General features: G+C 33.6%; 5 protein-coding genes across 6 annotated transcripts; 1 reads left to right on the forward strand and 4 right to left on the reverse strand.

Annotated features, from left to right (window-relative positions):
* Positions 1-262: 262 nt before the first annotated feature.
* On the reverse strand, positions 263-4,819 carry LOC109802744 (uncharacterized). The gene is made up of 8 exons (XM_083073966.1): positions 4,556-4,819; positions 4,224-4,463; positions 3,578-3,649; positions 3,439-3,477; positions 2,998-3,105; positions 2,468-2,565; positions 2,203-2,314; positions 263-691 (listed from the first exon to the last, which is right to left on the reverse strand). The coding sequence occupies exons 1-8, from the start codon at positions 4,688-4,690 to the stop codon at positions 437-439; spliced, it is 1,059 nt and encodes a 352-aa protein (XP_082930092.1). The 5' UTR covers positions 4,691-4,819; the 3' UTR covers positions 263-436.
* Positions 4,820-6,423: 1,604 nt separating this feature from the next.
* Positions 6,424-9,892, reverse strand: LOC109802904 (gamma carbonic anhydrase 1, mitochondrial). Of its 2 annotated transcripts, none has more exons than XM_020364318.3 (5): positions 9,721-9,892; positions 9,368-9,511; positions 9,140-9,265; positions 8,905-9,056; positions 6,424-6,856 (listed from the first exon to the last, which is right to left on the reverse strand). In XM_020364318.3, the coding sequence occupies exons 1-5, from the start codon at positions 9,833-9,835 to the stop codon at positions 6,572-6,574; spliced, it is 822 nt and encodes a 273-aa protein (XP_020219907.1). In that variant the 5' UTR covers positions 9,836-9,892; the 3' UTR covers positions 6,424-6,571. The 2 variants fall into 2 exon arrangements, with proteins under 2 accessions (XP_020219907.1, XP_029128054.1); XM_029272221.2 differs by having other exon boundaries at positions 9,368-9,584; positions 9,721-9,870.
* Positions 9,893-11,838: 1,946 nt separating this feature from the next.
* LOC109802896 (gamma carbonic anhydrase 1, mitochondrial) lies at positions 11,839-15,703 on the reverse strand. The gene is made up of 5 exons (XM_020364310.3): positions 15,543-15,703; positions 15,211-15,354; positions 14,809-14,934; positions 14,575-14,726; positions 11,839-12,416 (listed from the first exon to the last, which is right to left on the reverse strand). The coding sequence occupies exons 1-5, from the start codon at positions 15,655-15,657 to the stop codon at positions 12,132-12,134; spliced, it is 822 nt and encodes a 273-aa protein (XP_020219899.1). The 5' UTR covers positions 15,658-15,703; the 3' UTR covers positions 11,839-12,131.
* A 1,109-nt stretch (positions 15,704-16,812) lies between these two features.
* On the forward strand, positions 16,813-17,879 carry LOC109802743 (uncharacterized). Its single transcript, XM_020364149.3, has 3 exons — positions 16,813-17,003; positions 17,132-17,299; positions 17,441-17,879. Exons 1-3 carry the CDS (start codon positions 16,955-16,957, stop codon positions 17,701-17,703), a joined length of 480 nt encoding a protein of 159 aa, XP_020219738.2. The 5' UTR covers positions 16,813-16,954; the 3' UTR covers positions 17,704-17,879.
* Positions 17,880-19,782: 1,903 nt separating this feature from the next.
* Positions 19,783-23,283, reverse strand: LOC109802241 (phenylcoumaran benzylic ether reductase Betv6). The gene is made up of 5 exons (XM_020363522.2): positions 23,037-23,283; positions 22,824-22,958; positions 20,645-20,888; positions 20,358-20,561; positions 19,783-20,238 (listed from the first exon to the last, which is right to left on the reverse strand). The coding sequence occupies exons 1-5, from the start codon at positions 23,217-23,219 to the stop codon at positions 20,072-20,074; spliced, it is 933 nt and encodes a 310-aa protein (XP_020219111.1). The 5' UTR covers positions 23,220-23,283; the 3' UTR covers positions 19,783-20,071.
* Between the last annotated feature and the right edge of the window lie 2,563 nt (positions 23,284-25,846).

The raw sequence follows: 25,846 nt of genomic DNA on the forward strand, positions 1-25,846 counted from the left end.
TATTATTATATTATTATTTTTAAAAATATATAATTTTTATAATGGTGGAACTCACATCACATAAAAATATATAATGCATGACCAAAGCAGGACTTTCCTGCACTTTCCCTCGTATTAAAGAACTTTTTTAATGGTGGAACTCACATCAAAATATACCAAATTTTCTTCTCTTCTCTCGTAATAAACACACTTTATTTTTAAATTTCCTTTCACTTTTTCACGCTTCTTTTCCTTTTTCATTAGCTTCCCTCTTCCCAAACAGTGTTAAAAATATATAGCTTTCTATGATTTACTCAACTAGTCATAAATTATATAGTGGCTGTCATTTGAAGTGACAGCAAGAGATGAATAATAAAAGACAATAGAAAAGAAAAAAAGACAAAAGGAAAAATAAGTAATATATAGTACGAATAAATGAGGCAAAAGTTCCCACTACTCAATTGCATACATCTTCTACAGGTGTGGGAAGACCCTTTATCTGCATCTGCTTGTACATCCATTGCCAATTCTCCGATGTTACCTCGCCCCCAAGAGACCGGATAACAGATCCCCCACTGCATGAACCTATGTTGCAGCATTCTTCTAGTGACAAACCCTTGACCACTCCATATAAAAATCCACTTGCAAAAAGGTCCCCTGCTCCTGTAGCATCAGTTGCCTTTGCTTCCCCAATGGCCGGGACACGTATCATCTGGCATGTATTAGTTTATGTAGTTATTAGCGGCTTCAAATTTTCAGCATCTATGCTAGAACCCAAGGTCCTAGCTGACACCAGGACCAAACAACAAGAAAGTAAAAACTACTGAACTTTTCCCTAATGATCTTGAACCACAATGTGCTTAAACAACACTCATCATGTCAACAGCAAACAGTTCCTGCTTAAAACTAGTCCCATGCTTCCTACTGTTTGTAAACCATTGTTGACACGGGTGAGGAAGGTTCAATTAAAGATCAGAGAATACAGAATGGCAATGCCTCTGGGTACACCCTTTTACCTCCCACCCTCTTTCCTTAATAAAAGTTCAACATATTCACGTTGGTTGGATGAGCAAAATGCAATTTTGGAGCTTATTATACGGTTATACCAGCATCTGGGAAAAAACCATTTAAGATCAACAGCAAAGCTTTACCAATTTGAAAAACTTTCTATTTGTATTGTGAGTAGGGCAAAAATCAGTCAAAGTTCAACTCAATAATATTTGACTCACCTAACTTGACTTAATTCAAATTCGATAAGAGCTGGTTTCAACTTATTAGCTCTAATCACATGAACTAAAAAATCAATTTATTTTTATAAATTTTACTAGTGGAGTCAAGACACTATATGTCTTTATATTTATTTAAAGGTATTTATAAATTATTAATGTTTTTTGAATTAATTGATATTGTGTCTAATTCTCGAATTTCAAAAATCTTAGATTTGAGTCCTGAGTTTGTGAGAATAGTTAATTTTCAATATTATTTTTTATTATATAAAAATTTAAGGGTAAACCAGTTCAAAAATTGCCTACACAAAAACAAGGAATTGCTTTTATATATAGATATAACTATATTTTAAAATTTTAATTTAATAATAGATTTAAGATAAAATGATTGTTTAATTTTTTTAATGAAAAAATTACTTATTTTATTAATTTTGCAAGATTACAAGATATGACTTCAAAGAAACATAATTACAACAAAATTTTGTATAAATAAAACTATTTCACCTTGCATAAAATAATAGAAAACTCAATCCATAATCATGAAATTCTAACTTAAAACTAAGTTTTAAAGGTTTTTTCAAATTGTAATAAAATGAAATTAAATAGAAAGTTAATATAAATTACATATTTATATGTTGAACTGATTTATCAACCAGATGAACTTTGGCTCATTTATTTATTAAACTCAATTTTTAATTCAAGTTTAACTCATTTGGTTTATGAACCAAGTTCAACAAGTTAACTATGGAATTGAGTTTCAAACTATTTTTGAGTTGATTGGATTCTTTGCCACCCCTAATTAAAAGGCAACTGCTTCGTAACAAATTGCTGCAAGATGAAATAAACTACACACAATGTCTAGTTAATTATGGTATCTTGCGGTCAATACTATTCACAACGGAGCCAACTGCAGCGGTCTCCAGAAGAAAGAAAAACAGAGAAAATTGGGAAAGGAGCTTAACAGAACATATCAGAGAGGAAAAATAAATTAACACACCTCCTTTCCATGTTTAGCAATGCACCCATTATGGCCCAATGTTACCACGGCCCATTGGCAGTATTTGGAAAGAAATTCTACAGCAGCTATAGGATCAGCATTCTGTTCGTCCCTAAAATCCATGGTATATCACTTATTTACAAAACAGAATACTAATGTGTATTAAATGAAAATAATTTAGTCAATATCTGGGAAAATGAAGATAATTTATATTTTCAATAAAAGACACTGATATAAAGTTGGGTCAAATCCAAATGACAGTCACCTTAAAAGTTCAGCTGCCTCATCCTCATTGGCAAAGCAAAGGTCTATATTCCCTGATTCCAGCAGATTTAGAAGCGGTACTTTAAAGTTCCTGACCATCTTGCCAAAATCAAGAGATCATGAATGAGAAATACAATACTTACATAAAATAAATTGTGCAAATGACTTCTTAAAAATGAAACTTCCATATTCGTATATATATTGGTAGGCATCTTGTGTACTTCCATACATTCATATTTGAGATTTTGTAGAAAAGAATATGATGTCTAGCATGTGGCAAATGACAAGAAGAAATCAAACATTTTGAGTAATTATTTGTGGACAAACCTACTAATTATTATATTGATTTAGCAGCACTTGTCAGAATTCAGTTTTACCAAAACAATCCTTGTCACATTAAAATGTTGGAAATGAAAACTCTAATCACACTTCCCAAGCTCAAACTGGAAAAAGTTATTACAGTAGTGTTTGAATTTTCCTTTCATCAAGCCTCTGTGTGCATGTGGTGAGTAGCGGCATAAATTAAAATACCTCAAAACTGGCCAAATCCAACGAAACAAGGAGGCCTTCCTGTTTGGCTAAGTGAATTGCTGCTTGAATAACTTCCAAGTTGAGTACTGCATATCTCAACACCAACCACTGAAACGTAAATATATCAGCAACTAAATTCACAGAGAATCTTTAGGTAATATATTATGATAGACCTAGAAGGATGGACAGAAGAGCAAGCTTTTAGCGTGTTGTCAGAAACCGGATACAAGGCCTTTATTTTCTTTACATGATGCATCATGGTGGAAATGGAATACACAAAAAAAAAAAGCAATTCAATCTCTAAAATCTAATGAATTAAATCCCAGTCATCGCATGATAATTAGAAAAAAAAAAAAACAAAAAATTCATAGAACAGGATAATAAACAAACAAACAAAAAACATGACGAAACGACAATATTTTAATTAAACAAGAAGTCAACCTTGGATCCCTTGAAATCCGCGTTCGTCAATTCTTGTGCCTGCCAAAAAATAAAAAGGAGAACATATATCATGCAAACAAACTTCCAAAGGGACATCCTAACCTAGCCTCCAAGAATCCATAAAGTGAGTTTTAAGTACCTGAACTTTGACAGCATTTGAGAGACACGGTCGCATTGTACGGTTACCCATGTCATCAACCAAGCAAACACACTAGAACACAGCAAAGTCATCAACATATTTCACATGCTATATGTTATATGATAAAGTAAATTACACTCATAACCTAATGGTGGAGTAGAGACACCATGCACAAGGTCTTAGGTTAGGTTGCAGTCATTATAACCTTTCTTATAAATCCAAATAAAAAAAAATTATACACACCCCACGAGTATTAGTCAAATTCTCCCTTACTCCTGTCTTCATTATCCCTAGACCAATCTCCTTGTTTGAAATATAAGGAGTCTTGCTAACCATCGAGCTAAAGTTATTAGTTAAAGAATCGATATGTAGAAAGTTTTTATTAAAAATTATAATAAAGTTACACGGGAAAATATTTTTCTATAAAAACATTTTACTTGTGCTTCCTTAACTAGTGCATTAAGAAAACTGGTTATTAGCATCACTCAAGAAATACATACATTACACTGTGTATCTTAATTGTTTGAAAAATGGTACACAAACACCCCGTGATAGCGAAGAAACACATTAGAGTTTGTTACCCAAAACATACGTTACAAAATTGATGCATTGTTTGAAATAGAGTACAATTGTGGAAATAGCAAACCTGTGCAGTGTGTCCTTTCTTGTTACGGAGTCGCGAGAGGTCGACGCCATTGAATGTCATGTTGTTGACGAAAAGCTGGGCTTGGTGGTCATCCCCGCAGGCCCCAATAATTCCGGTGGAAATTCCGAAACCGCGAGTGAGTCCGCGAATTGTGTTGGCGACGCTGCCACCGGCGAGAGTTTTGATGGAAGAATTGGATTTAAGCTCCTTGAGTATGTATTCGAGTTCTTCAATGGCAACCTATATGAAGAGGGAATTGAGTTAAGCGCATTATAATTAGTGATTAAGGGAAGAGAAAGGAAAGGCGTAATTGAAAGAGAGAGAAAACGGACAGGGATGGAGCCACCGCGTTCGCCGGGAATCTGGTGGAGCAAGGACCAATCGACGGTGGCGACGGTGTCGACGAGGGCGGATGGCTGGAGGCCGAGAACGAAGGGGCGGTGATGGGAAAAGCTTTCGGCTCCCATCTCTTAGGGTGTGTGAGAACTGAGAACTGAGAAAGAGAGAGTGTGGTAGTCGTTAGATCTATCATCTATGTGTCTGCACTCTGCCATGCACTGCCATTGCCATTTGCATTATATCCCTCTCTCACTTCTCAATTTAATGCAAATACTTACTATCAAAGCCTTTTCAAATTAATATATATATTTAAATATAATTGTTATTTAAATATTTTATTTATTTATTTATTTGAAGGAAATATTTATTTATTTTGAATAATAATTATTTCATATTTTAATTGATAATATACTTGTGTTTTACGTGTTAAAAGAAGTTAATAATAAATAATGTTTTTTGAAGATATGTATTGAAAATGATTCCCATCAAAACATTTGGGTTTACTTTAACTAAATAAATAAATCCCTTATCCTTAAACATTTTTCTCTTTAGTTTTTCCGTAAAAGAATACTTTGACCCTATAAAAACAGTTACAAATTGACTTCTACAATAGATTTTTTCAATACAGAAATAAAAATAAAAACAATGTTTTAAGTGTGGGACTGGAATGTATAAACTTTTTTAGGTAAAGACTACACGAAATGCATTTCTTCTTGTAAAGACTAAAATAAAAAATAATTTCAAGCGTATGAATTAAAGTTAATATTGTTATAATCTTATTGAATTTCAAGCACAGTTTTAGAAAAGTTTTTTTTGTAAGGAATAAAATTGTTTTTTTACAAATATGAAATAAAGTATAAAATAATTTCAAGTGTAGGAACCAATTTGTTTTTAAATAAAACACATCCAACTAAAATTAATGAATCATATTTTCTTTTCAATGAAACAAATGAAATTTATTTAATAATAAAAATGCGTTGAAAAAAATGTATCACATAATTTAACGTGTTATTTCATTGTTCCTGAAGTTATTACGTGTAACTGCACGAACCAAAGGAGTAGCCTCTGTAAGAAATCCGGGACAAAATAATTGTGCTTTCAATAAAAAAACTTGGGCACTGACAAACAAAGATAGATAGGTATGGGCCATCTTTTAGTAAGTTTAAATACAAAACTAAGTTCAGTGGATTCAAAATTATACAGATAGTTGAAGCCACTTGGTGGGTTTAAATATAGACTAGTTTAGCTTAGGCGAGTTCCAATTTACCAAAAATAAAAAAATAAGAGGGAAAAATATAAATTTTATCATACCTACCGTTTTTTTTCTTTCCGAAATGACGGGGTGCACTCGCCCACACTGATACAAACGTTGAAACGTAGGTCTGCCACTGTTCGCAAGCAAGTTTGAAGAACATGTTTTTACGGCAGAACGTCGGTTTTAAAAAAAACTCTTCTAATTGCACTGAAAGGGTTAATAAGTTTCCTTTTTACACACCCCACTTCTATTCTTTCTGTGAACTGAACTATTGAAACCTTTCACCCTGTATGAAAAAATCATTATAACAATTGTAATTTTTCGATTGGCTATAAAATAGCAGATAGTGCAATAGAAGATGCATCCATCCATGCTGAAGACAAAAACAGAGGCATCAGTGTCCTCATTAATAATGATGTCAACGAGAACTTATGAACCAAGTTGACGAACAATAATGTCTTGACCATAAAGATCAAGGGGAAAAATGTGAAGTCACTTGCATTGAATACATCAAACACTAAACATCAGCATACATATAATCCTACAGGGAACTTGCTTTTCCAAATTAGAGAACAGAGTTCAAAATATTATGGAACAATTGCCTCCTGGATCGTAAGGAGCCACAATTCTAGCCCAGAAAATGTCTGGTATTATTGGGAATGAAAGTAAACCCTCTTCCACGAATTTGCCAAAAACAAGAAAGTCCTTTGATGTCATTTCAAGATTGGAATTGAAGACACTGCTTTTAAATACCTCACTTTTTAAGAGCTTTTTCTGCTTTATCAGGTAAGACATTATCAGGAAGAATAAGCTCTGGTGGGATCTCACGAACAACACCCAGCATAGAGTCATACTCCTCATCTTTACGTGCAAACTTCTTACGCAAAACCTTCTCAAACTCAATTTCTTCATAGGACTTCGAGTTTTCAGCTGCATGTACCTGTGCAAGGTTAGTATAGTTGGTAGCTGACTGAGAGATGAAAGCTATCTCTTCACTAGTGAGCTTTCTCAGGAACTTTGCGGGGTTGCCTGCCCAAACCTGCAAAATATGTAAATTTGTGCTTACAGATTATGAATGACACATATAGCAAGCATTCAATAAAAAGCAGCCTAACCAACATTCGAAATAAAAATAACTAGCCCAGGAAAAAACTGATAAAAAATTGAGGAGTGTTTTCAATCCCGTGATAAAAATTAATAAACAATAAGCTTGAGCACTATCTAAGATAGCTTCAGTTTTTGCATTTGCGCCAGCATCGTTCTAAATTCCACACCTAAGAGCATTCAAAGTCTTTCAATGTAATTGACAATAACACAATTTTCAGATGCAAGTTATAAACACAATCCTTCAAGGATGTTAAATTAGAATTATATTTTTCTTTTCTCCCAGAAAGAAAAATTTTAGTGTGAACCTTGTGATTAAACTCAGAAGCGGATATATAAGTTCATGCAATTCAAGAAGAAATATAATAAACATGACATTTGTAATTAGTAATACGTAACAGTTAGGACAAGTGATCTAGGATTCTAGATTAGGGTCTAGTTCAGAAGGGAGAGTTTAGAACCAAAATTATATCCCATAAAATAAATTGGTTTTCTGTTAATTTGTTGTTGTCATAAGCACCATAGTCACAAAGGTAGTTGACACGATACAGGGTACTACAAAGGATTCACAAACTTCGTTGATTGGTGAATTACAAGGCCACAAGATAAGAAAATAAAAACGGCATTGAATGGACTTGTACCAGAGCTTTGTGAAGATAACTCCAAAACGTGATTCAAGTGATAAAGCATTTTGCATATAATTTTCACATCTGATTAGGATCTGTTCCAGATTTAGAAGTTATTATTTGCAGATTTGATTAGGATTTTATTCAAAATTTATAAGAATTTACTCTTATTCTCTTAATTTCCTCATTTACTTAGCTTGTAATATTAATGATTGTACATGTGTATAAAATTCATAATGTGAAAATGTAAATCAAGTGATATAGAATCTGGCGATAGAAATACTGAGACATACCGAGGCTCTTCCGTTACTTAAGCAACAGGTCACTATCTATTCCTGCCTCTTCACACGGGAATAGAAAGAGGAGAAAATATATGTAATATAAATTCTTTAATCAATAATGCCTCGGGTGAAAAATTTATAACTTGTACCAATCAAGGAAATGTTACATTCCCAAACTTACATTCCTGGGAATAATTTCATAAAATTTGAAACTAACACTCTTATATTTATACCATGTTTCTTAATTTGATAAGAGTGATGGGTTTTAGTTTGATCTATACCAACATTTTTGTTAAGCAATGAGTCGTGTATATTTTTTTTATCACCAAATCTGTTTTGAAGATCTCGGGTGGATCCGGGGTCGAATATCTCTTGGGTTCGCATTAGTGGTGGTGACACATAGATAGCAAGACAACAGCTTTGAGGAAGAATACATGAGATCAAAGTTAGAAGAAAAGAATAAGGGCTTTATGTTTCAAAAATCTTTTAGATACCTATATATTATAAGGCTGTTGGATAAATTTAAAAGGGAACAATAAAAAACTAACAAAAAAATTCTTTATAAACTACTAGTCTACTAGTGCATAGAAATTAAACACTATTCCTAAGAATATACTGAATGCACTAACAACAGAAAGAATTTTTACACTGTTATTCAATCACAAAATGTCATGTATAGTTTGCTAAATTTTAACAATAACCACCTTTAAAAATATACCAATAATGATTTCTAATTGATTGATACTCGATAGTGCAAAATGTTCTACACTAACAATACATAAAAATTAAACTTGATTCCAAATGCATATAATATAAAACAATTTTAATGCCACAAATAAGTATCCTAGAACTATCTAAAAACTATACAAAATCCCTAAAAATTCCATCAAAAACTAATAGAAAGATAAATAAAATAAACACAATTATAATTGATCCTCCATGTCCAACACTGGCGATACAGTATAACTCAATAATGGAATTTTCAAAAACAGTTTAGACTAACATGAGCACATGAGCGAGATCCTAATGCACAAATTTAAGGGTTGTAGCTATAAAAGAATCACCCAGAGACATACCTCGCCAGAAGGAATCCTTGTATTCTGTCTGACAAGGGCTCCAGCAGCAACCATGGCATTTTTCTCAACAACAACACCATCAAGTAGTATTGCACCCATACCAACAAAAGCCTCGTCCTCAACAGTACAACCATGTATGACAGCACTATGACCTGCTCAGTGAAAAACTTGGGATAAATTCCCATCGAGTGTAGAACATAGAACCATTCTTGATCATGTAAAAAATGTTACTCACCCACAGTAACATTATCCCCAATAAGTGTAGGCAACACCTTCCCACTTAAATTTGACTTTGCAACATGCACCAGAGAGTTGTCCTGTATGTTAGTTCCGCTTCCAACTCTAATGCTGTTAACATCACCTATTCATAAAATGAAGTTCAAACATAATTATTTCACGAAAACGCATAAAATCATTCAAATGTTGTCTACACGTAATTGGTCCAGTGAGATAGGTACCTTACCTCTCAAGACACATCCATACCAAATGGAGGATCCTCTTCCAACTTGAACGTCTCCAATGACGGAGGCACTCGGCGCAACAAACACATCCTTATCAACAACAGGAGCCTTATCAAATATGTTCATCAAAGTTCGATGCCTAGACACTGAACACAACAAGGAAGAGTGGAAAAGATAGCACAATAATCACTTTGCTTACTGCCGCATCCAATCTAAGGACTGTACAATTTAGAGTGGAAAATAATAATATAACTCAGGAATCATGAAAAATGATCATAGATTGCAATGTGATTCTAATAATATTGCAGAGATTAGGGCATGGCAATGAAGAAAATGAAAAGAGGAAGGGACGAACGCTGTTCTTGGAAGTAGTAACCGCCCTGGAGGCGAGAGCCGAGGCGATCAATGGCTTGACCAGTCTCTCGAATCCAGAAACCAACGCTGTATATCGCTCTCCCAAGGGTACCCATTTCCTCCACCTCTTCCACTCTCACTCTCACTCACTCCCAACAAGAAAGGAATAAATACAGTAGAATATCCCCCTTTTGTCCAGACTCCAGACCCAAATTTGGGCTTTCTATGATTCAAATAAAAACTAGCCCGGCCCAACCATGTTACCTGCTTGTGGACATGTGGACATAAAGGTTGCTAGTAGTGTTCGTGACAATTTCAAAAGAAGATAAGCTAATAATAAGAATGTTAATTTTAGTTTCAACCAACTTCTCTACCAGATTACTTATTTCTTTTAAAAACGGAGAGTTGATTGCTAACATACAAGGAGATTTTAAGTGTGTGAGAGATTAATTTATTGGGGATTTAACGATAACAATATAGTTAAAGTAGGGATCTTTCACCTGCTATTTATTTAGTAATTACTTGTAACACTACGTGTTATGTTTATGTGAATATGTTGTATGTTAGTATCTGATCTTTTATTCATGGTATATCATTGCAGTACCTTGAATACATGTCCTAATTCAATTAAATTGATTTTGAAAACTGGATTCGATTGAATAGTTACTGAAAATTGATCGCCACTGCTATAGGAAAAAGAAAATCATTTTTGGAAAATTATTGACTAGTCTTCTAGAGATTTTATTTTGGTTGATTTTGACATGCATACGGACATCTTGCCTTTGCCTTTATCTGATACGCTAATTTTAGTGTATTTTTTGGTTGATTTCCTTGTCGAGTAGTTCATGCATTCGTCAAACATAACAAAAACAAAACATTGTTTACCAATTACTGAATTAGAATCACACACTTTTTAATTGTGCTGTGGTTGATTGTCATTTTTTATTATCTTATACAGTGATTAAATTGTGCATTCACGAATAAGACTCTTTAGAAAATATCAAGACACCCTTTTTATTCCTATATATAAAAATAACACATTCGATGATTCGTATACCTTTTTAAAAATAAGAACAATCATTTTGTTTCAGATTTCTACTCTGCTTTCATAATAAGAGTGACAAGGTGGATTAACCCACAAATGGATTGACCCATTTAAAAAAGGAGACAAGTTAATCCATTAAAGAAAATAAGTTAATAAATTAATTTATTTTAATGAATTGGTCAATTAAAAATAATAGATTGACAATTTGATCCACTTTCAATCTATCCAATTTTACTTTATTTTTTAAAATCTGATTTAAAATATTTTAATATATATTTTCACTTCAATTTATATTTTTTTTATCTATAAAATTGATTGAAAGTGTTATATTTTTCATGTAAAAAAACAATAATATATATTCCTATTAAAAAAAGATATTATACATAAAAATATATTAATAAAAAATAAGTGATTAAATTAATATACTTTTATTTCATATAAAATAAAAATAGTTACCTAAAAAAATTAAACTATAAAATAAAAAAAATTGAATCAACAAAAATTTAATACAAGTTCATTTTTTTAAAAAAATAAAAATAAAAAAGTGGACAAGGTTGGACAAAACGAGTTGGTAGATTTATTTGTTTAATCCAACCCATTAAAATTAGAATGATTGCCCTTCCGAGTTCAACCTACATGTTCATTCTTACTCCATAAGAGGCATAATTAACTGCAAAAGCGTGTTGAACACCTTATGAAAAACGACAATTTATAACCCTCGTTAAATTTAACAAACAAATAAAATAAACTTTGAAGTTAAGAAGATGAAAAATGTTTTTACTTTTAACATAACGTCAGTTCATTGAACATAAGAATTTTTAAGATGAACACTAAACGGAAAAGTACCAAAAAATCCTTTTTGCAAACCCCACTTCTATTCTTTCTGTGAGCATTGAAACCTTTCACCCTGTATGAAATAATCATTATCCCCATAGTAATTTTCAATAGCAGGTTGTAAAAAGGTTACAGATATAAAAACTGAAGACAATAACAGCGGCGTCAATGTCCTCAATAGTAAGGATGCCAACGAGAACTTATGAACCAAGGTGACGAATAATATCTTGAACATAAAGATCAAGGAAAAAATGTGAAATCACTTGCATTGGATACATCAAACACTAAAGATCAGCATACATGATCCTACATGGCACTTGCCTTTCTCAGATTATAGAACAGAGTTTGAAATATTATGGAACAATTGCTTCCTGGATCGTAAGGAGCCACAATTCTAGCGCAGAAAATGTCTAGTATTATTGGGAATGAAAAAAAATCCCTCTTCCATGAATTTGCAAAAAAAAAAAAAAAAAACTAGAATGTTCCTTGATGTCATCTCAAGATTGGAATTGAATACACTGCTTTTAAATACCTCATTTTTTAAGAGCTTTTTCTGCTTTATCAGGTAAGACATTATCAGGAAGAATAAGCTCTGGTGGGATCTCACGAACAACACCTAGCATAGAGTCATACTCCTCATCTTTACGTGCAAACTTCTTACGCAAAACCTTCTCAAACTCAATTTCATCATAGGACTTCGAATTTTCAGCTGCATGTACCTGTGCAAGGTTAGTATAGTTGGTGGCTGACTGAGAGATGAAAGCTATCTCTTCACTAGTGAGCTTTCTCAGGAACTTTGCGGGATTGCCTGCCCAAACCTGCAAAATATGTAAATTTGTGCTTACAGATTATGAATGATACATATAGCAAACATTCAAGAAAAAGCAGCCAAACCAACATTGAAATTAAAATAACTAGCCCAGGAAAAAACTGATAAAAAATTGAGGAGTGTTTTCAATCCCGTGATAAAAACTAATAAACAATAAGCTGTGGACTATCTAAGATAGCTTCAGTCTTACAATTGGGCGAACCATGTCCTAAATTTCACACCCAGGGCATTCAAAGACTCCCTACGTTATTGACAATATCATGGTAATTTTCAGATACAAGTTATAGATTCAAGCCTTGCTGGATGTTAAAGTACAATTATATATAGATTTTTCTCCCAGATGGGAAATATCCTATGTAATTTGAACCTTATAATAAAACTCGGAAGTGGGAATATAAGCTCATGCAGTTCAAGAGGCAATGTAATAATCATGACATTAGTAATAAGTAACAGTTAAGACAAGGGATCAAGGATTCTGGATTAGGGTTTTAGTTGAGAAGGGAGAATTTAGAACCAAAATTATAGCCCATAAAAGAAATTAGGTTTCTGTTGTGGTCATAGGTGCCATAGTGATAGGGGTGATTGATGCAATAACGTTCCCATAAAGGATTCACAGACTTTATTGATTGGTGAATTACAAGGCCACAGGCTAAGAAGATCAAAAAGGCACTATATGGACCTGTGCCAGAGCTCTGAGAAGAGCACAATTTAGTAACAAGATCCAAGTGATAAAGTATTTTGCATATTATTTGCACATACGATTAGGATTTGTTTCATATTTTATTAAGAGTTATTATTTGCAGATTAGATTCAAATTTTATTAGAATTTGCTCTTATTCTCTTTGTTTCCTCATTTACTTGGTTTATAATATTAATGATTGTACATGTATATATAATTCATAATGTGAAATCAAGTGATGGAGAATTTCGCAATAGAAAACACTGATATTTAACTTTCTTTGGTTCTTTCAAATTCATGAACTCGTCAGATTCTTTTGGTATTGGTATTCACCCAACTATCAAGTTCTATCTACTTATAGTCTTAATTATCCATCTTCTATACTAAGGTTCTTGTTTTCATGTCGGTTCTTTCAAATTCATGAACTTGTCATATTCTTTTGGTATTGGTATTCACCCAACTATCAAGTTCTATCAACTTATAGTCTAAATTATCCATCTTTAACACTAAGGTTCTTTTTTTCATAAGGAACAGCTTACGATTTAATCTATACCAAGGTTCTTACTTTAATTAAGCAACAGGCCATAATTTTATCTATTCCTTTTACTTATACCAAGGTTCTTAATTATATAAGTAATGGGTTGTAGTTTGAACTATACCAAGGTTTATATTAAGCAATGGATCATTTATTATTATTATTATTATTATTATCAAATCTATTTCAAAAGATCTTGGGTGAGCATATCGAATTAGTCTGTTGGTTCTGAGGTTGATATCTCTTGGCTTCACATCAGTGGTAGTGCCGTAGTGGTGATACATATACCAAGACAACAGCTTTGAGGAAGAATAGGTGAGATCAAAATAAGCAGAAAAGAATAAGGGCCTTATGTTTCAAAAACCCTTTTAGATACCTAAATAGTAAATACTGTTAGGCTGTTGGATAAATTTAAAAAAGAAAAATAAAAAACCTAACAAAAAACTTCTTTAAGAGTAAATAGTGCATGCACTAACAATATAAAGAGTTCTTACTTTGTTATTTGATCAGAAACTATCATGTATAGTAAATTTGTTGACTTTCATAATAATCACCATAAAAGTCATATCAAAGATGACTTTCAGTTGGTTGATGGTGTAAATTTTTTTACACCAACAGCAACAGTGCATATTAATTAAACTGTATTCCTAATGCATCTAATATTAAACGACTTTAATACCAAAATAATCAACCTAAAATTCACTACAAGCTAAACAAAATTCCTAAAAATTCCATGAATAACGAACAGAAAGATAAATAAAATAAAATAAACACATAATTATAATTTAATCTCTTTGCCCTAGACTGGAAGTACAGTATATTAACTCAATAATAGAATCATTCCCCAAAACAATTTAGACTAAAATGAACATGATCCTAATCCTCATAAATTTAAGGAGTGTAGCCAAAAAAAAGGAGCACCCAGAGACATACCTCGCCAGAAGGGATCCTTGTATTCTGTCTCACAAGGGCTCCAGCAGCAACCATGGCATTTTTCTCAACAACTACACCATCAAGTAATATTGCACCCATACCAACAAAAGCCTCATCCTCAACGGTACAACCATGTATAACAGCACTATGACCTGCTCAGTGAAGATTCTAACATAAATTAACATTAAGATTAGAATATAGCACCATTCTTGATCATGACAAAATGTTACTCACCCACAGTAACATTATCCCCAATAATTGTAGGCAACACCTTCCCACTTAAATTTGACTTTGCAACATGCACCAGAGAGTTGTCCTGTATGTTAGTCCCACTCCCGACGCTGATGCTGTTAACATCACCTATTCATAAAGTGAAGGATCACCATGTATATCTTCTCAACAACACAGAAACAACAAACATTTCTCATTGAAGTTACAGTAAAAGCTCAGAGAAATGCAACTTCCCATGAAATATGCTTGCCACTGTTTTGTTGATTTAGTTTTTACACAAGTGTAAGTGTAACCCAAATAGAAATAAAGCATTAGAAAATATTCAACAAAAACATCTCATTAGCAGCAGACGCACCAAATCATTAAAATGTTGTCACAGTGAATTGATCCAGTGAGAGACCTCACCTCTCAATACACATCCATACCAAATGGACGATCCTCTTCCAACTTGAACGTCTCCGATTATGGAGGCACTCGGCGCAACAAATACATCCTTATCAACAACCGGAGCCTTATCAAATACATTCATCAGAGTTCGATGCCTAGACACTAAAATACACCAAGGAAGAAGATTAATCGACATATTTCATGGTATAATGGCAAATCAACAAACATAGCATATTAATCCCTTTGCTAACTACCTCATGAAATGTAAAGACCGTACAACTTAGATTGTAATAATATTACATAAATTAGGGCATCGGAATGAAGAAAATTGAAAGGGGAAAGAGACTAACGCTGTTCTTGGAAGTAGTAACCGCCCTGGAGGCGGGAACCGAGACGATCAATGGCTTGGCCAGTTTCTCGAATCCAAAAACCAACGCTGTAGATCGCTCTCCCAAGGGTTCCCATTTCCTCAACTGCTTAGTCCTTACACTTGGGAGTCCCAACCAGAATGGTGGAGTAGAAGAATATCATCTGGGCTTTCCATTGCTCAAACAAGAATGGGCCTGGCCCAATATTAACTGGGCTGCCCTGTCACCAGCTTGATCCGGTAATCTTGTTCTGTATAAACAAAGGTGGCAGGGACAATTTAGTACTCACCAACTTGTGTTTCTTTAATGCAATTTGGAAGTTTCTTGCCAGCTTTACCCTTGACTAAAATGTATTATTAGTACTTTCTTTTTGCCCATTTATTTATTTGATTCTCCAAATTGAAAAAAACTCAAATCTCACGTCAACTAAAAATTAGGTAATTAAATAGTATATAAGTGAAAAACAACCCTCACTTTAAAAGCTAGTTTTTTAGGACTGTTCTAAGACTCCACACAACTTAGAGGAAAGTGCTGAGGTTTGGGCGATGAAATCCAAGTATAGCTTATGTGTCTTTAGTTATTAGGTGACGCACTGTGGTTTTTATTACATTTTTAAACCATTAGACTCACGTTGCAAGTTGGAGCTAATTAATTTATTGACCTTGTGATTCTCACATTTATTATTATTTTAAAATTTTAGCCTTTGTTTTGCTGACTCTGTCTCTTGCTTCTAACGCCATTGAGAAGGGAGTTCCAACGTTCATGATTCTATAATCTCAGTAGTTCAAGTGTTACATTTGCAAGTGGAGACCAACGTAAAACGAATATAGGTAGGAAAAGGAAAATATTCTTTCCCTCCCACTACCCAATTCCTCATATAATATATCTCTGGCTGCTAGTGAGGCTGTTGAGACTAATCATATCTAAATTTTATGCGTTGTTTTGTGATGATGTGTGTCGTCGGAAGGAAGAGAAATTGTTTTAATTTTATCTAATTCGATTAAAATTTGGAAGAAAGGAAAAATGATGATGCTAATTTTATTTTTCATTTTTGTCTCTGCTGCTTCAATATTTAGAGATTTATAAGAAATATTATACTTGAGACTATTTCTTCGCACATGAAACTTGATGATTATAAAAAAGAGAAATTATATAATAAAAAAAGAGAATAAGATAGGGTAGTTGATGTAATGAATAGAGACAAAAAGAAATAATACAATATAAATATTGTATGCCTAAATTAACTCGTATAAAATATTGCATCATAATTTAGAACTTAGAAAGTAATCACCAACTAGAATGGGTGGGCTAGGCATTGGTATATTACTAGAATTGGTGTGCCAATTGTACCAAGCCACGGCATATTCTGACTTATCATACAGACAGCCTGATGAATGGGTGTAATGATAACAAGAATCCAACAACCGCGAAACCAAATCACAGGTTTAGTTGTTAAAACTTGACTCTACTTTATATAATACTAATAAAATTCCAACCAAATTGAGTAGCAGTTTCTATTATTCATTGATTCTATTATTATTCTGATAGTCATTGTGTTTAAACATGGCCAGCTAATTTCAATTTCATGAAAGCCAGAACCTTAGAAGTTCATGAAATTTCTCAACAAATGAGTGAAAGAACTCTAGTTCCAATATTCGTCTTCTGGGCTCTCCTTACAATAATCACCCCTACACTCATTCTCCTGTCAGAGAATTCAAAAGCTGACCTCGTTTCAAATGGTATAAATTAAGTACATTGTTATTGTTAATTGGGTTTGCTCTTTTGCTTGTTGCTTGTTGCTTGTTGCTTGTTGCTTATTATCTTCAGGACATGTAATTTTCTTGTTCTCATTCTCTAATGTGTTATATCCAAATTTACAGGAAATATAACCGAGGGAATGAAGCTCAGAAGAATGATTTACACAGAGAATAATGTCATAAGAACAGCACCACCACCAGCCAAGTTTGAAGAGGAATTGGCCTCAGCACCAGCACCAGAACCATTACCAACTAGTACTAGAGTTACTCCAACGGTGTCACACTTGCATCATAATCATACTCTTATAAGCAATAGAACCCATGATGGCCATATACTCTCCTCTCCCAAAATACACGTCCAAGTCAAACAAACAAATATCAGATAAACAAGTACTTGTTGACAGACATGCTTACTGGATTTGGATCTCAAATTGTTAGTGCCCTCACTCCTTGTGAAAGAACAATGTAAGCTGATGAGAAACAGAATTAATTCATTACATTGTAAATATCTACATATGTTCATACCATGATATAAATTTGTTGGGGTTGGTTGTTTAGCATACATATTCCTTATTGTTGAGGTGAAACCAAAGAGCAAATGCTAGTCCAAGTAATCCAATTGCAAATTTGTAGGTGTTATGGAAATTCTGTGTATTTAGTTACCAAACGAGTCTCGTCAACAAATTGTGACTACTTGTTTTAGCACGGATTTATATGTTGTGTTCATTTAAAGAATTGATTATCCAGTTTCTAACTCAAATGTCTTGTACTTGATCACAATCGAACACACTGAGTCTATGACACGGTTTGCTTGCAGATCATTGACTCTTCCTTTCCCAGCCAAAAGAAAATTAGTTTTCAACGCATAATTGTAAAGTTTGTTAAACTGTAACGTAATACTTAAGCTTGCGTGACCCTTGATGACATGTTCACTTTCTGATTAAGCTTTCGGGATATGATTCTTAACACAGCACTCATTATAGCATTTGGCAAAGGCCTAAAACAAAACCTGTCTGGTACTTTAATTAATGACAGCGTATGGTCATGTACTCTTGTTGCACACATCACGCTCATGAATTTAATTTTCACTGGTATGATCTCCTTCAGATCCATTTGCCTAAAAATTATTTGTCACCAACACGTTCCTAGCTAGCTTTGTCAAAGAGGTAGACAGAGAAGAACTAAAAAAAACAGCACATTCTGCTGAATCTGCACGTAACATGAAAAAATTATTCCAAATTATCAATTTCTCTCCCATTCTCAATGAATCGACCAACCTCATGTAAACAATTTTTAATTGCTAACCGGATTCTTAAGAAAAGGTTGGAATAGTACGTCTGGTCACACCCTCAATACTTGCGGAAGCAGGTATATAAACATAGAAAGGACAAGGCAGAAAAGAAACAAGTATACATAGCATTTTCAATTTTCAACTAGTCAGGTAAAACATAACAAGTTTACATGAAAAATAGAAAAAGTTGGAGTGTGTTTGTTTGGTCCCGCACTATAAAATTGGTTTTTAGATCAATATAATTTTATAGAAATTATTATGCTTAAAATTGATTTCAAAGTATCGTGATTTTTTGTTTAGATAACAAATATTAGAAAAGTGCTTTTTTAAAAAAGAAAATGTTGTTCTGATATGTTGAATTAAAATTGATTTTAAGTGTATAATTATAAAAATAGATTTTAATGTTTTTCTATTATAATTAGCTATTTATACTTACAAAGTAACAATAAATAGGAATGCAATAATTTTTTTGTTCACTTCATATTAATTATTAAATTTTAAAATTATGTGTATAATGCTTTTACTGTTTAAATTGAATCCATAACCCTTATAAAAAATATTAAAATTGGATGAAATAGATGATAAAAGTATTAAATTAGCATAAAGCTCGAAGACAGAGGTAACTAAATTAAAAAAAGTATAAGGATAAATAAGAGAAAATACAATGAAAAATTTTAAATTGATTTTTGGATGAAACAAAAACAACTCCATATTGCTTCAATCCCACCAAAAACATTTATCTATTAATTTGAGTCATATATAATTTGACTCAAAAAACCCAAAATCGCAATGATTTTATGATCAAAATAAACATCTATTGAACTTATTGAAAGATTTATTTTTGGGAGAGATGGACAAGCAAAGTGCTTTCTGTGGACCATGGGAATTTCCCGACACCATGTTATTAAATTGGCTCATTAATAAACTTACAAAAAAACCATTTACATTCTGCAATGTATGGTTATTGTCCATTCAGCATAAAAAATATACACTTATGGTTCATTAAATAAAATTGTTTTCGTTAGCAAGGTAATCAAAAGGTTTGCAGCTAGAATGTGTGTGACTTAAATTCAACTAGCTGGAATAATAGAGTAATATTATATCTTCTTAAAACCTTTATAAATTCAATAATTATTGTAAAATAAATGAGTAAAATGCAGAGGTAGAAGCTCAGTTATTAACAGCAACTCATAACATATTTATTATTTTGGAACTATTAAAGTAGGAACATTCTACAGCATGAAAGGCATGATAACACAAACTTTTGACATAAAACAGTCTTCCACTCTCCCTCTTTAAGATTCGGGGCTATATTACATTAGTAGTACTAAAACATTCACAAGTTTACAAAGCAAATAAGCCAGACCGCCAGAAGAAAGGTAGTTTCCACGTTAAACTCCAAATCCACAACTCAGATTATTTAATTATTTGATCACAAAAGTATCGATCTTCCTCTTCTTAATTCAAACGAACTGATCAAGGTACTCTTCCACGGTGGTGTACTTGACATCGGGGTACAACTCAGAAGCCTCAACCCCAAAAGAAGGCTCAATCTCAAAGTTGGTATGGTCACCCTTCACGAACACCGAATGGTTGATTGATAGTATCACATTGATTGGAACAGGTGACTCTGCAACAAAAACCAATATCAATATCAATATCATACATTCAGCTTAATCTGTATTAGTATTGTATTGTATGTATGCTACCAATTTCAGAAAGAACTAGTACTAGGATAGTTATAGAGACCTTGAATGTCCTTGAGAATTTTCTCCTCTGGTACATAAACTTTTTCAACGGTCTTGCCAATCTTCTTCTCCCACAAGGCCGCAAGCTCGTTGAATGAGTAAATGTTCTTTGGGGGCCTAAGGTAGAGAATCTTGTTCAATGTCCTAGGGTCATCCACAGCTCTGATGGTGTAGGTCCCAATGTCATCTTCGTGGTTGAAAATTGCTGCAAGTATTCAAGGAAAACAAAATGCAAATATTTACATCTAGGCACATGTTGGTACTACTAGAATTTACGTAGTTACTTACCTTTAGGATTTCCATCACCGAAAATAATGAGTTTGTCTCTGGGTGGAGGTGGAGCGAAGGCTCCTGGTTGTGCTAATGTGGGTAGAAAATAGCCAGCGAAGTAGTTGCTGGCAACGTAGGTGTGGGCTATGCCTTCGGCTTCAATGGCACGTCGAATTTGGGCTTTGGTGGCGAATGCAGATTTTGCTGGCTCCACAGCATGGACACGATCCACGTCGTTTCCGAATTCAGAAGGGAAAAATCTCTGCCAACAACACACTATTCCTACCTTAGAATGCTTACTAATTCCACTTTAACATAACAGTTAAAAAAAAACTCATTATTCAACGTGCATATGCATGATATTAGTGATATCTCTACCAAATAACAAAGATAATCATTTACTTATTATCTACTATCTTCATTTCTATAAACAGGTATCCATGTGAGTGCAGGTATTCATAAGTATCCGAAATAAAAATCAAAAGGAAAAAAAAAAATATCATATAATTTCGCAACATATTTTATAAGCATCAAATTTATAATATAATATACTTATTAATTTAAGCTTAATAATATGAAAATAATATTATAATTTAATGGATTTTAAAGAATTTTAATGGATTTACATCATAAGATTTTAAAGAATTTTAATTTTAATGGATTTGGACAAATTCATAAAAAAAATCATAATTATTTTAATTAAATACTATCGAATTTGAATGTACTTAAAAAAATTATGATTGTTTTAATAAAATATTATAACACTTTTTATATTAAAAAAAATTTAATTAAATACTTTTTATAATGAAAAAAACCTTTTATGATTTATTAAAATCCTTATCATTACACCCCGTTAATTAATATCTATACTAAAACGTGGACTATTTTAAAAATCAATAAATAAAAGCAGTATTAGGAAAAGTCATAATTAAAAACGATGTTTGAAACTAAATGGTAGTCCCGTTCCAGAAATTATGGTAGTGGTCCCAGTCTTGAACTCTTGATGGAATGTATCTACAAAGCAGGCCAGATACAATTACATGAACTCAAGTGGTGGGACATCTACCACTATGCCACTATTCCTCATTTGTGGCGTTGCTGCTTTCTGTCCATATTCATGCCTAATTTTTTTATTCTACCCCTTTTACAGTTTAGGTCTTTTTTTCTTTTTTTAATTAAATAGGCGATCAATCGTTTTTTTTTTAACAATACAGTATAATTTTTTTTTAAAAATTATTAACTTAATGTAGTTTTTGAAAAAAATATTAAAATGGGATTCGTGATTTTTTTTATGCACAAATTTTTTTTTGCAGTCAATAATTTAATAATTTCTAGAGATTCTAACAACCACATAATTATTACTTAACAAGTTGACTTGCATAAGTTACCCTCTTTTCTAGACTCTTACAATATATATATTTTCAGTCGTAATTTTTTATTTAAACTTAAAACTAAGGCATGAATAAACTCCATCTTTTCTTGAAAAATAATACCAAATGACATGATTAACGATTTTTAATTTGCTTTACCATTTCAATTATTTTTTTTTTTAAAGAGATACAACTTCCTCACATTGAGTTGATATCTATAAATATAAAATTGTACTTTTAATCACAATGATATGTGTGGTTTTGTGGGTGAGAAAAAGAAGTAAAAGTACGCAGTAATTATTTAGGTAGCTATGGTACGGAGTATTTGGTTACATAAAAATAATATTGTCTTTAATAATGAATTAGTAAATGTTGGAGAGATTATAAATGCTATCAAATATAGGTCATGGAAATGGTTGACAGCGGGTTTGAATGAGAAACATCTAGTATACATAAATTGATTAAATGAGCTATTGATATGTATTTAGCAGTTGTCTTAATTTTGTATACAGGTTGGAGTACTCTTTGTACTCCCTTTTTTAATATTACGTTTTTTGCTTATAAAAAAAAATCACAAGAAAAACATCAAACCTTAAAGAAGTCAAGTGTGAACCAGTCGGATGAACAACTTGGAATAGTATTTACCATTCAAATTCTTTTCTTTTAAGTATTTTATTGGGTAAGTCATGGTCATGGTTATAAAATAACTTATCTCATGTTGATAATTTGAAAAGAAAAAGTGGTTAGGAATGGTTAAAATAAGAAAGAAAGAAAAAGACATTTAAAGAAAGGTGAAGGTAAAGGGTTGGGAGATGGAAGTGGACAACCTTAACATTACCGGCCTCCTTGATGGCAGCGATGATCTTGACCTGATCGGCAAGTTGCAAGTGACCAACCGTGGATATGACCACATCCACTTGCTTTATGGCTTTCACCAAATTCTCATGATCGTAAAGATCTCCCTGCAATTACCATTTGAAACCATAAACATATGAAAGTAGAGAAATGGTAAGATATTATGATATTATTTAGTATCTTACATGGACCAAATTAACACCCAAAGCCTTAAATTTGTCGATGAGTTGAGCCTTGGCGGGGTTGGAGATGGTGGATTCCCTGACCAAAGCAAAAGTGGGATGGCCAGCCTTTGCGCTTGCTTCCACTATGTGTTTCCCGATGTAACCGGTGCCTCCGATTATCAAAATCTTGCTTTTCTCACCCATTCTAACTCTCACTCTCAACTCAACTATCTTTCCAAATACCTTCTTTCTTCCCCCAAACTCTCTTGCGCACGCCTTTATTTAACACCAACCCCACGCCCTTCAAATTACCTTAATGCCCTTTTCTTCATACTATTAATAATTCCTTTCCTTTTTTTTATTTATTTTTTCATAAAACACAGTTTCGTATCTTCAAATCACATCTGTACTCACAAAGTGTGTCACATTTAATACTCATACAAATCCACTTTAGGAGCGTAATTTATTACCTTTTTTATCTTTAACTTCTATTTTCCTTTATGAAGCATTTATTTTCCTTTAATACTCATAGGAAAATTGTTGCTCATTAACTCATATATACGTGCTACTAAAAGACCCATGAAGTTAGTAGATTATGTGTGACAGCCCAATTGTAATTGGGTTATGTTTTTAACTTTAAATAAGCAGTACCCTACACGTGTAGGTACTGGATTGCTTTGTTTCTTTTTGCTGTATTAAAACCTCTGATCATGATCTTTCATGGCATGGAATGAGAATTTCTTAGCGTTAACCTAGTGTAGTTCTATTTTCTTCCAGCAGTCCCTATCATTGGTGCTTTCATTTTTTTTCCTTCATGCCTCCCAAAATTACTAAAGACGATGATGCTATTGCCATTCTTACCACCAAAATCACTGAGTTACAATCCAAATTTGAGTCCCAAGCTGAACTTTTCGATTCTCGTTATTCTTCTATGGAATCAGCAATGACTAGCAATCAAGAATCCCTCTCGGCTATTATGCACACCTTACTTGATCATTTTGTGTCCCCTTCATCCTCCTTGGATGCATCCCCAATTCCTCCTGACCCACCTCCTAATTTTAATAACCCTACCCATATGGCCGTCCCATCATCCTTACCCTATTTGTCCCAGCCGCCTTTTCCCTATATTGATCCATCCTTTCCTAGACCACCTCCACTTTTTACTCAACATTTAGGCCCTAGACCCTTTCACCAAACCGCTATTCCGACATTTTCTACCACTACCACCACACCTCCCACTATACCGTTTACTACCTCTACCACTAGACCTACGACATCCCTTTTCCCAGCCCACCATTCTCCACCTCCTTTACCACCTTTTCCTAACCCTCCAATTTGCCCTCCTAAACTCCAACTTCTTACTTTTGATGGTTTAGAGCCTCTTGATTGGCTTTTTTCAGGCTGATCAATATTTCATGTTTTATCAGGTTCCATGGGAGCAAAGGGTGCCTATGGCTGCTTTTTATATGCAAGGGGAGGCACTAAGTTGGTTCAAGTGGATGTTTCATAATCACCAATTGGGTGATTGGCATTCTTTTGCACGCGCTTTGGAGATCCGTTTCGGGCCCTCTTCTTATGAGAATCATCAAGCAGAGTTGTTGAAGCTTCGTCAAACAGGTTCAGTGGTTGATTTTCAAACCCATTTTGAAAAATTGTGTAATAGGGTCGTGGGTATCCTTCCTGAGGTTCTTAAAAATTGCTTTATTTCTGGTGTCTTACCGGATATTCAAAATGAAATGGCCTTATTTCAGCCTCAATCAGTTTCTCAAGCTATTGGGCTTGCTAAGCTCATTGAAGCTAAATTGAAGGACACTAAACCAAAGAGCTCCCGTAATTTTTCTACTATGTCACCCGGACCCTCCACTATCGTTCCAAACTCGTCCTTGCTTTCCAAATCAAAAGGCCCCACACCTTCCATCAATACCTCCCCACCACCTACCCCACCCTTACCAATTAAATGCCTTTCATCCCAGCAATTACAAGAGCGTAGAGCTACAGGTTTATGTTATAATTGTGAAGAGAAGTTTCACCCGGGTCATAGGTGTTCTACACCTAAATTTTTGCTTCTATTGTCTCATGATGATTCTACAACTGATATGGGTTCTACAGGCGACTTCTTAGTTGAGGCTACTATGGAGAATTTTGAAACCGATCCAGCTATTCATTTTCAATTATCCACTCAGGCTTTGACCGGCGTCCCTTCATCTCAGTCACTCAAGTTTAAAGGGACTATCAATGGCTTTTCAATACTCGTACTGATTGATACTGGTAGCACTCATAACATAATTCAACCTCGTCTGGTTCGTCACTTACACTTGTCTACCACCCCTACCACTCCCTTTCAGGTTATGGTCGGCAATGGAGAATTCATTACCTGCAATCAGTTATGCCCCACAGTTTCCCTTGATATTCAAGCGGCTTGTTTTCAGGTTCCTTTATATGTTATTCCCATTGAAGGTGCAGATGTGGTTCTTGGGCTTGCTTGGTTGCGAACTTTAGGCAAAGTTCAAGCTGATTTTTCCATTCCCTCCCTTACCTTTTCTCACCATGACACCCATGTCACTCTTACAGGTGAATGCCTTTCTCCATCATTTGCCTCATTTCACCAATTATGCCATTTTATCCACCAAGATTATGTAGCCACTTGTCACCTTTTAACCATCTCCCACTCCCCGCACGAGCCTTCCTTAAGCCATCCCTCCCCTTCCATACCCAGCCCACCTACTCATTGTAACCCTGAAATTCAAACTTTACTCCATCAATATGAGCCCATCTTTCAGAAACCTAAAGGCCTACCCCCTCACCGACCCCATGATCATCATATTCCTTTA

This window comes from Cajanus cajan, chromosome 4, assembly GCF_000230855.2.
Source record: "Cajanus cajan strain Asha chromosome 4, NIPB_CcT2T_4, whole genome shotgun sequence".
Classification (NCBI taxonomy): Eukaryota; Viridiplantae; Streptophyta; class Magnoliopsida; order Fabales; family Fabaceae; genus Cajanus; species Cajanus cajan.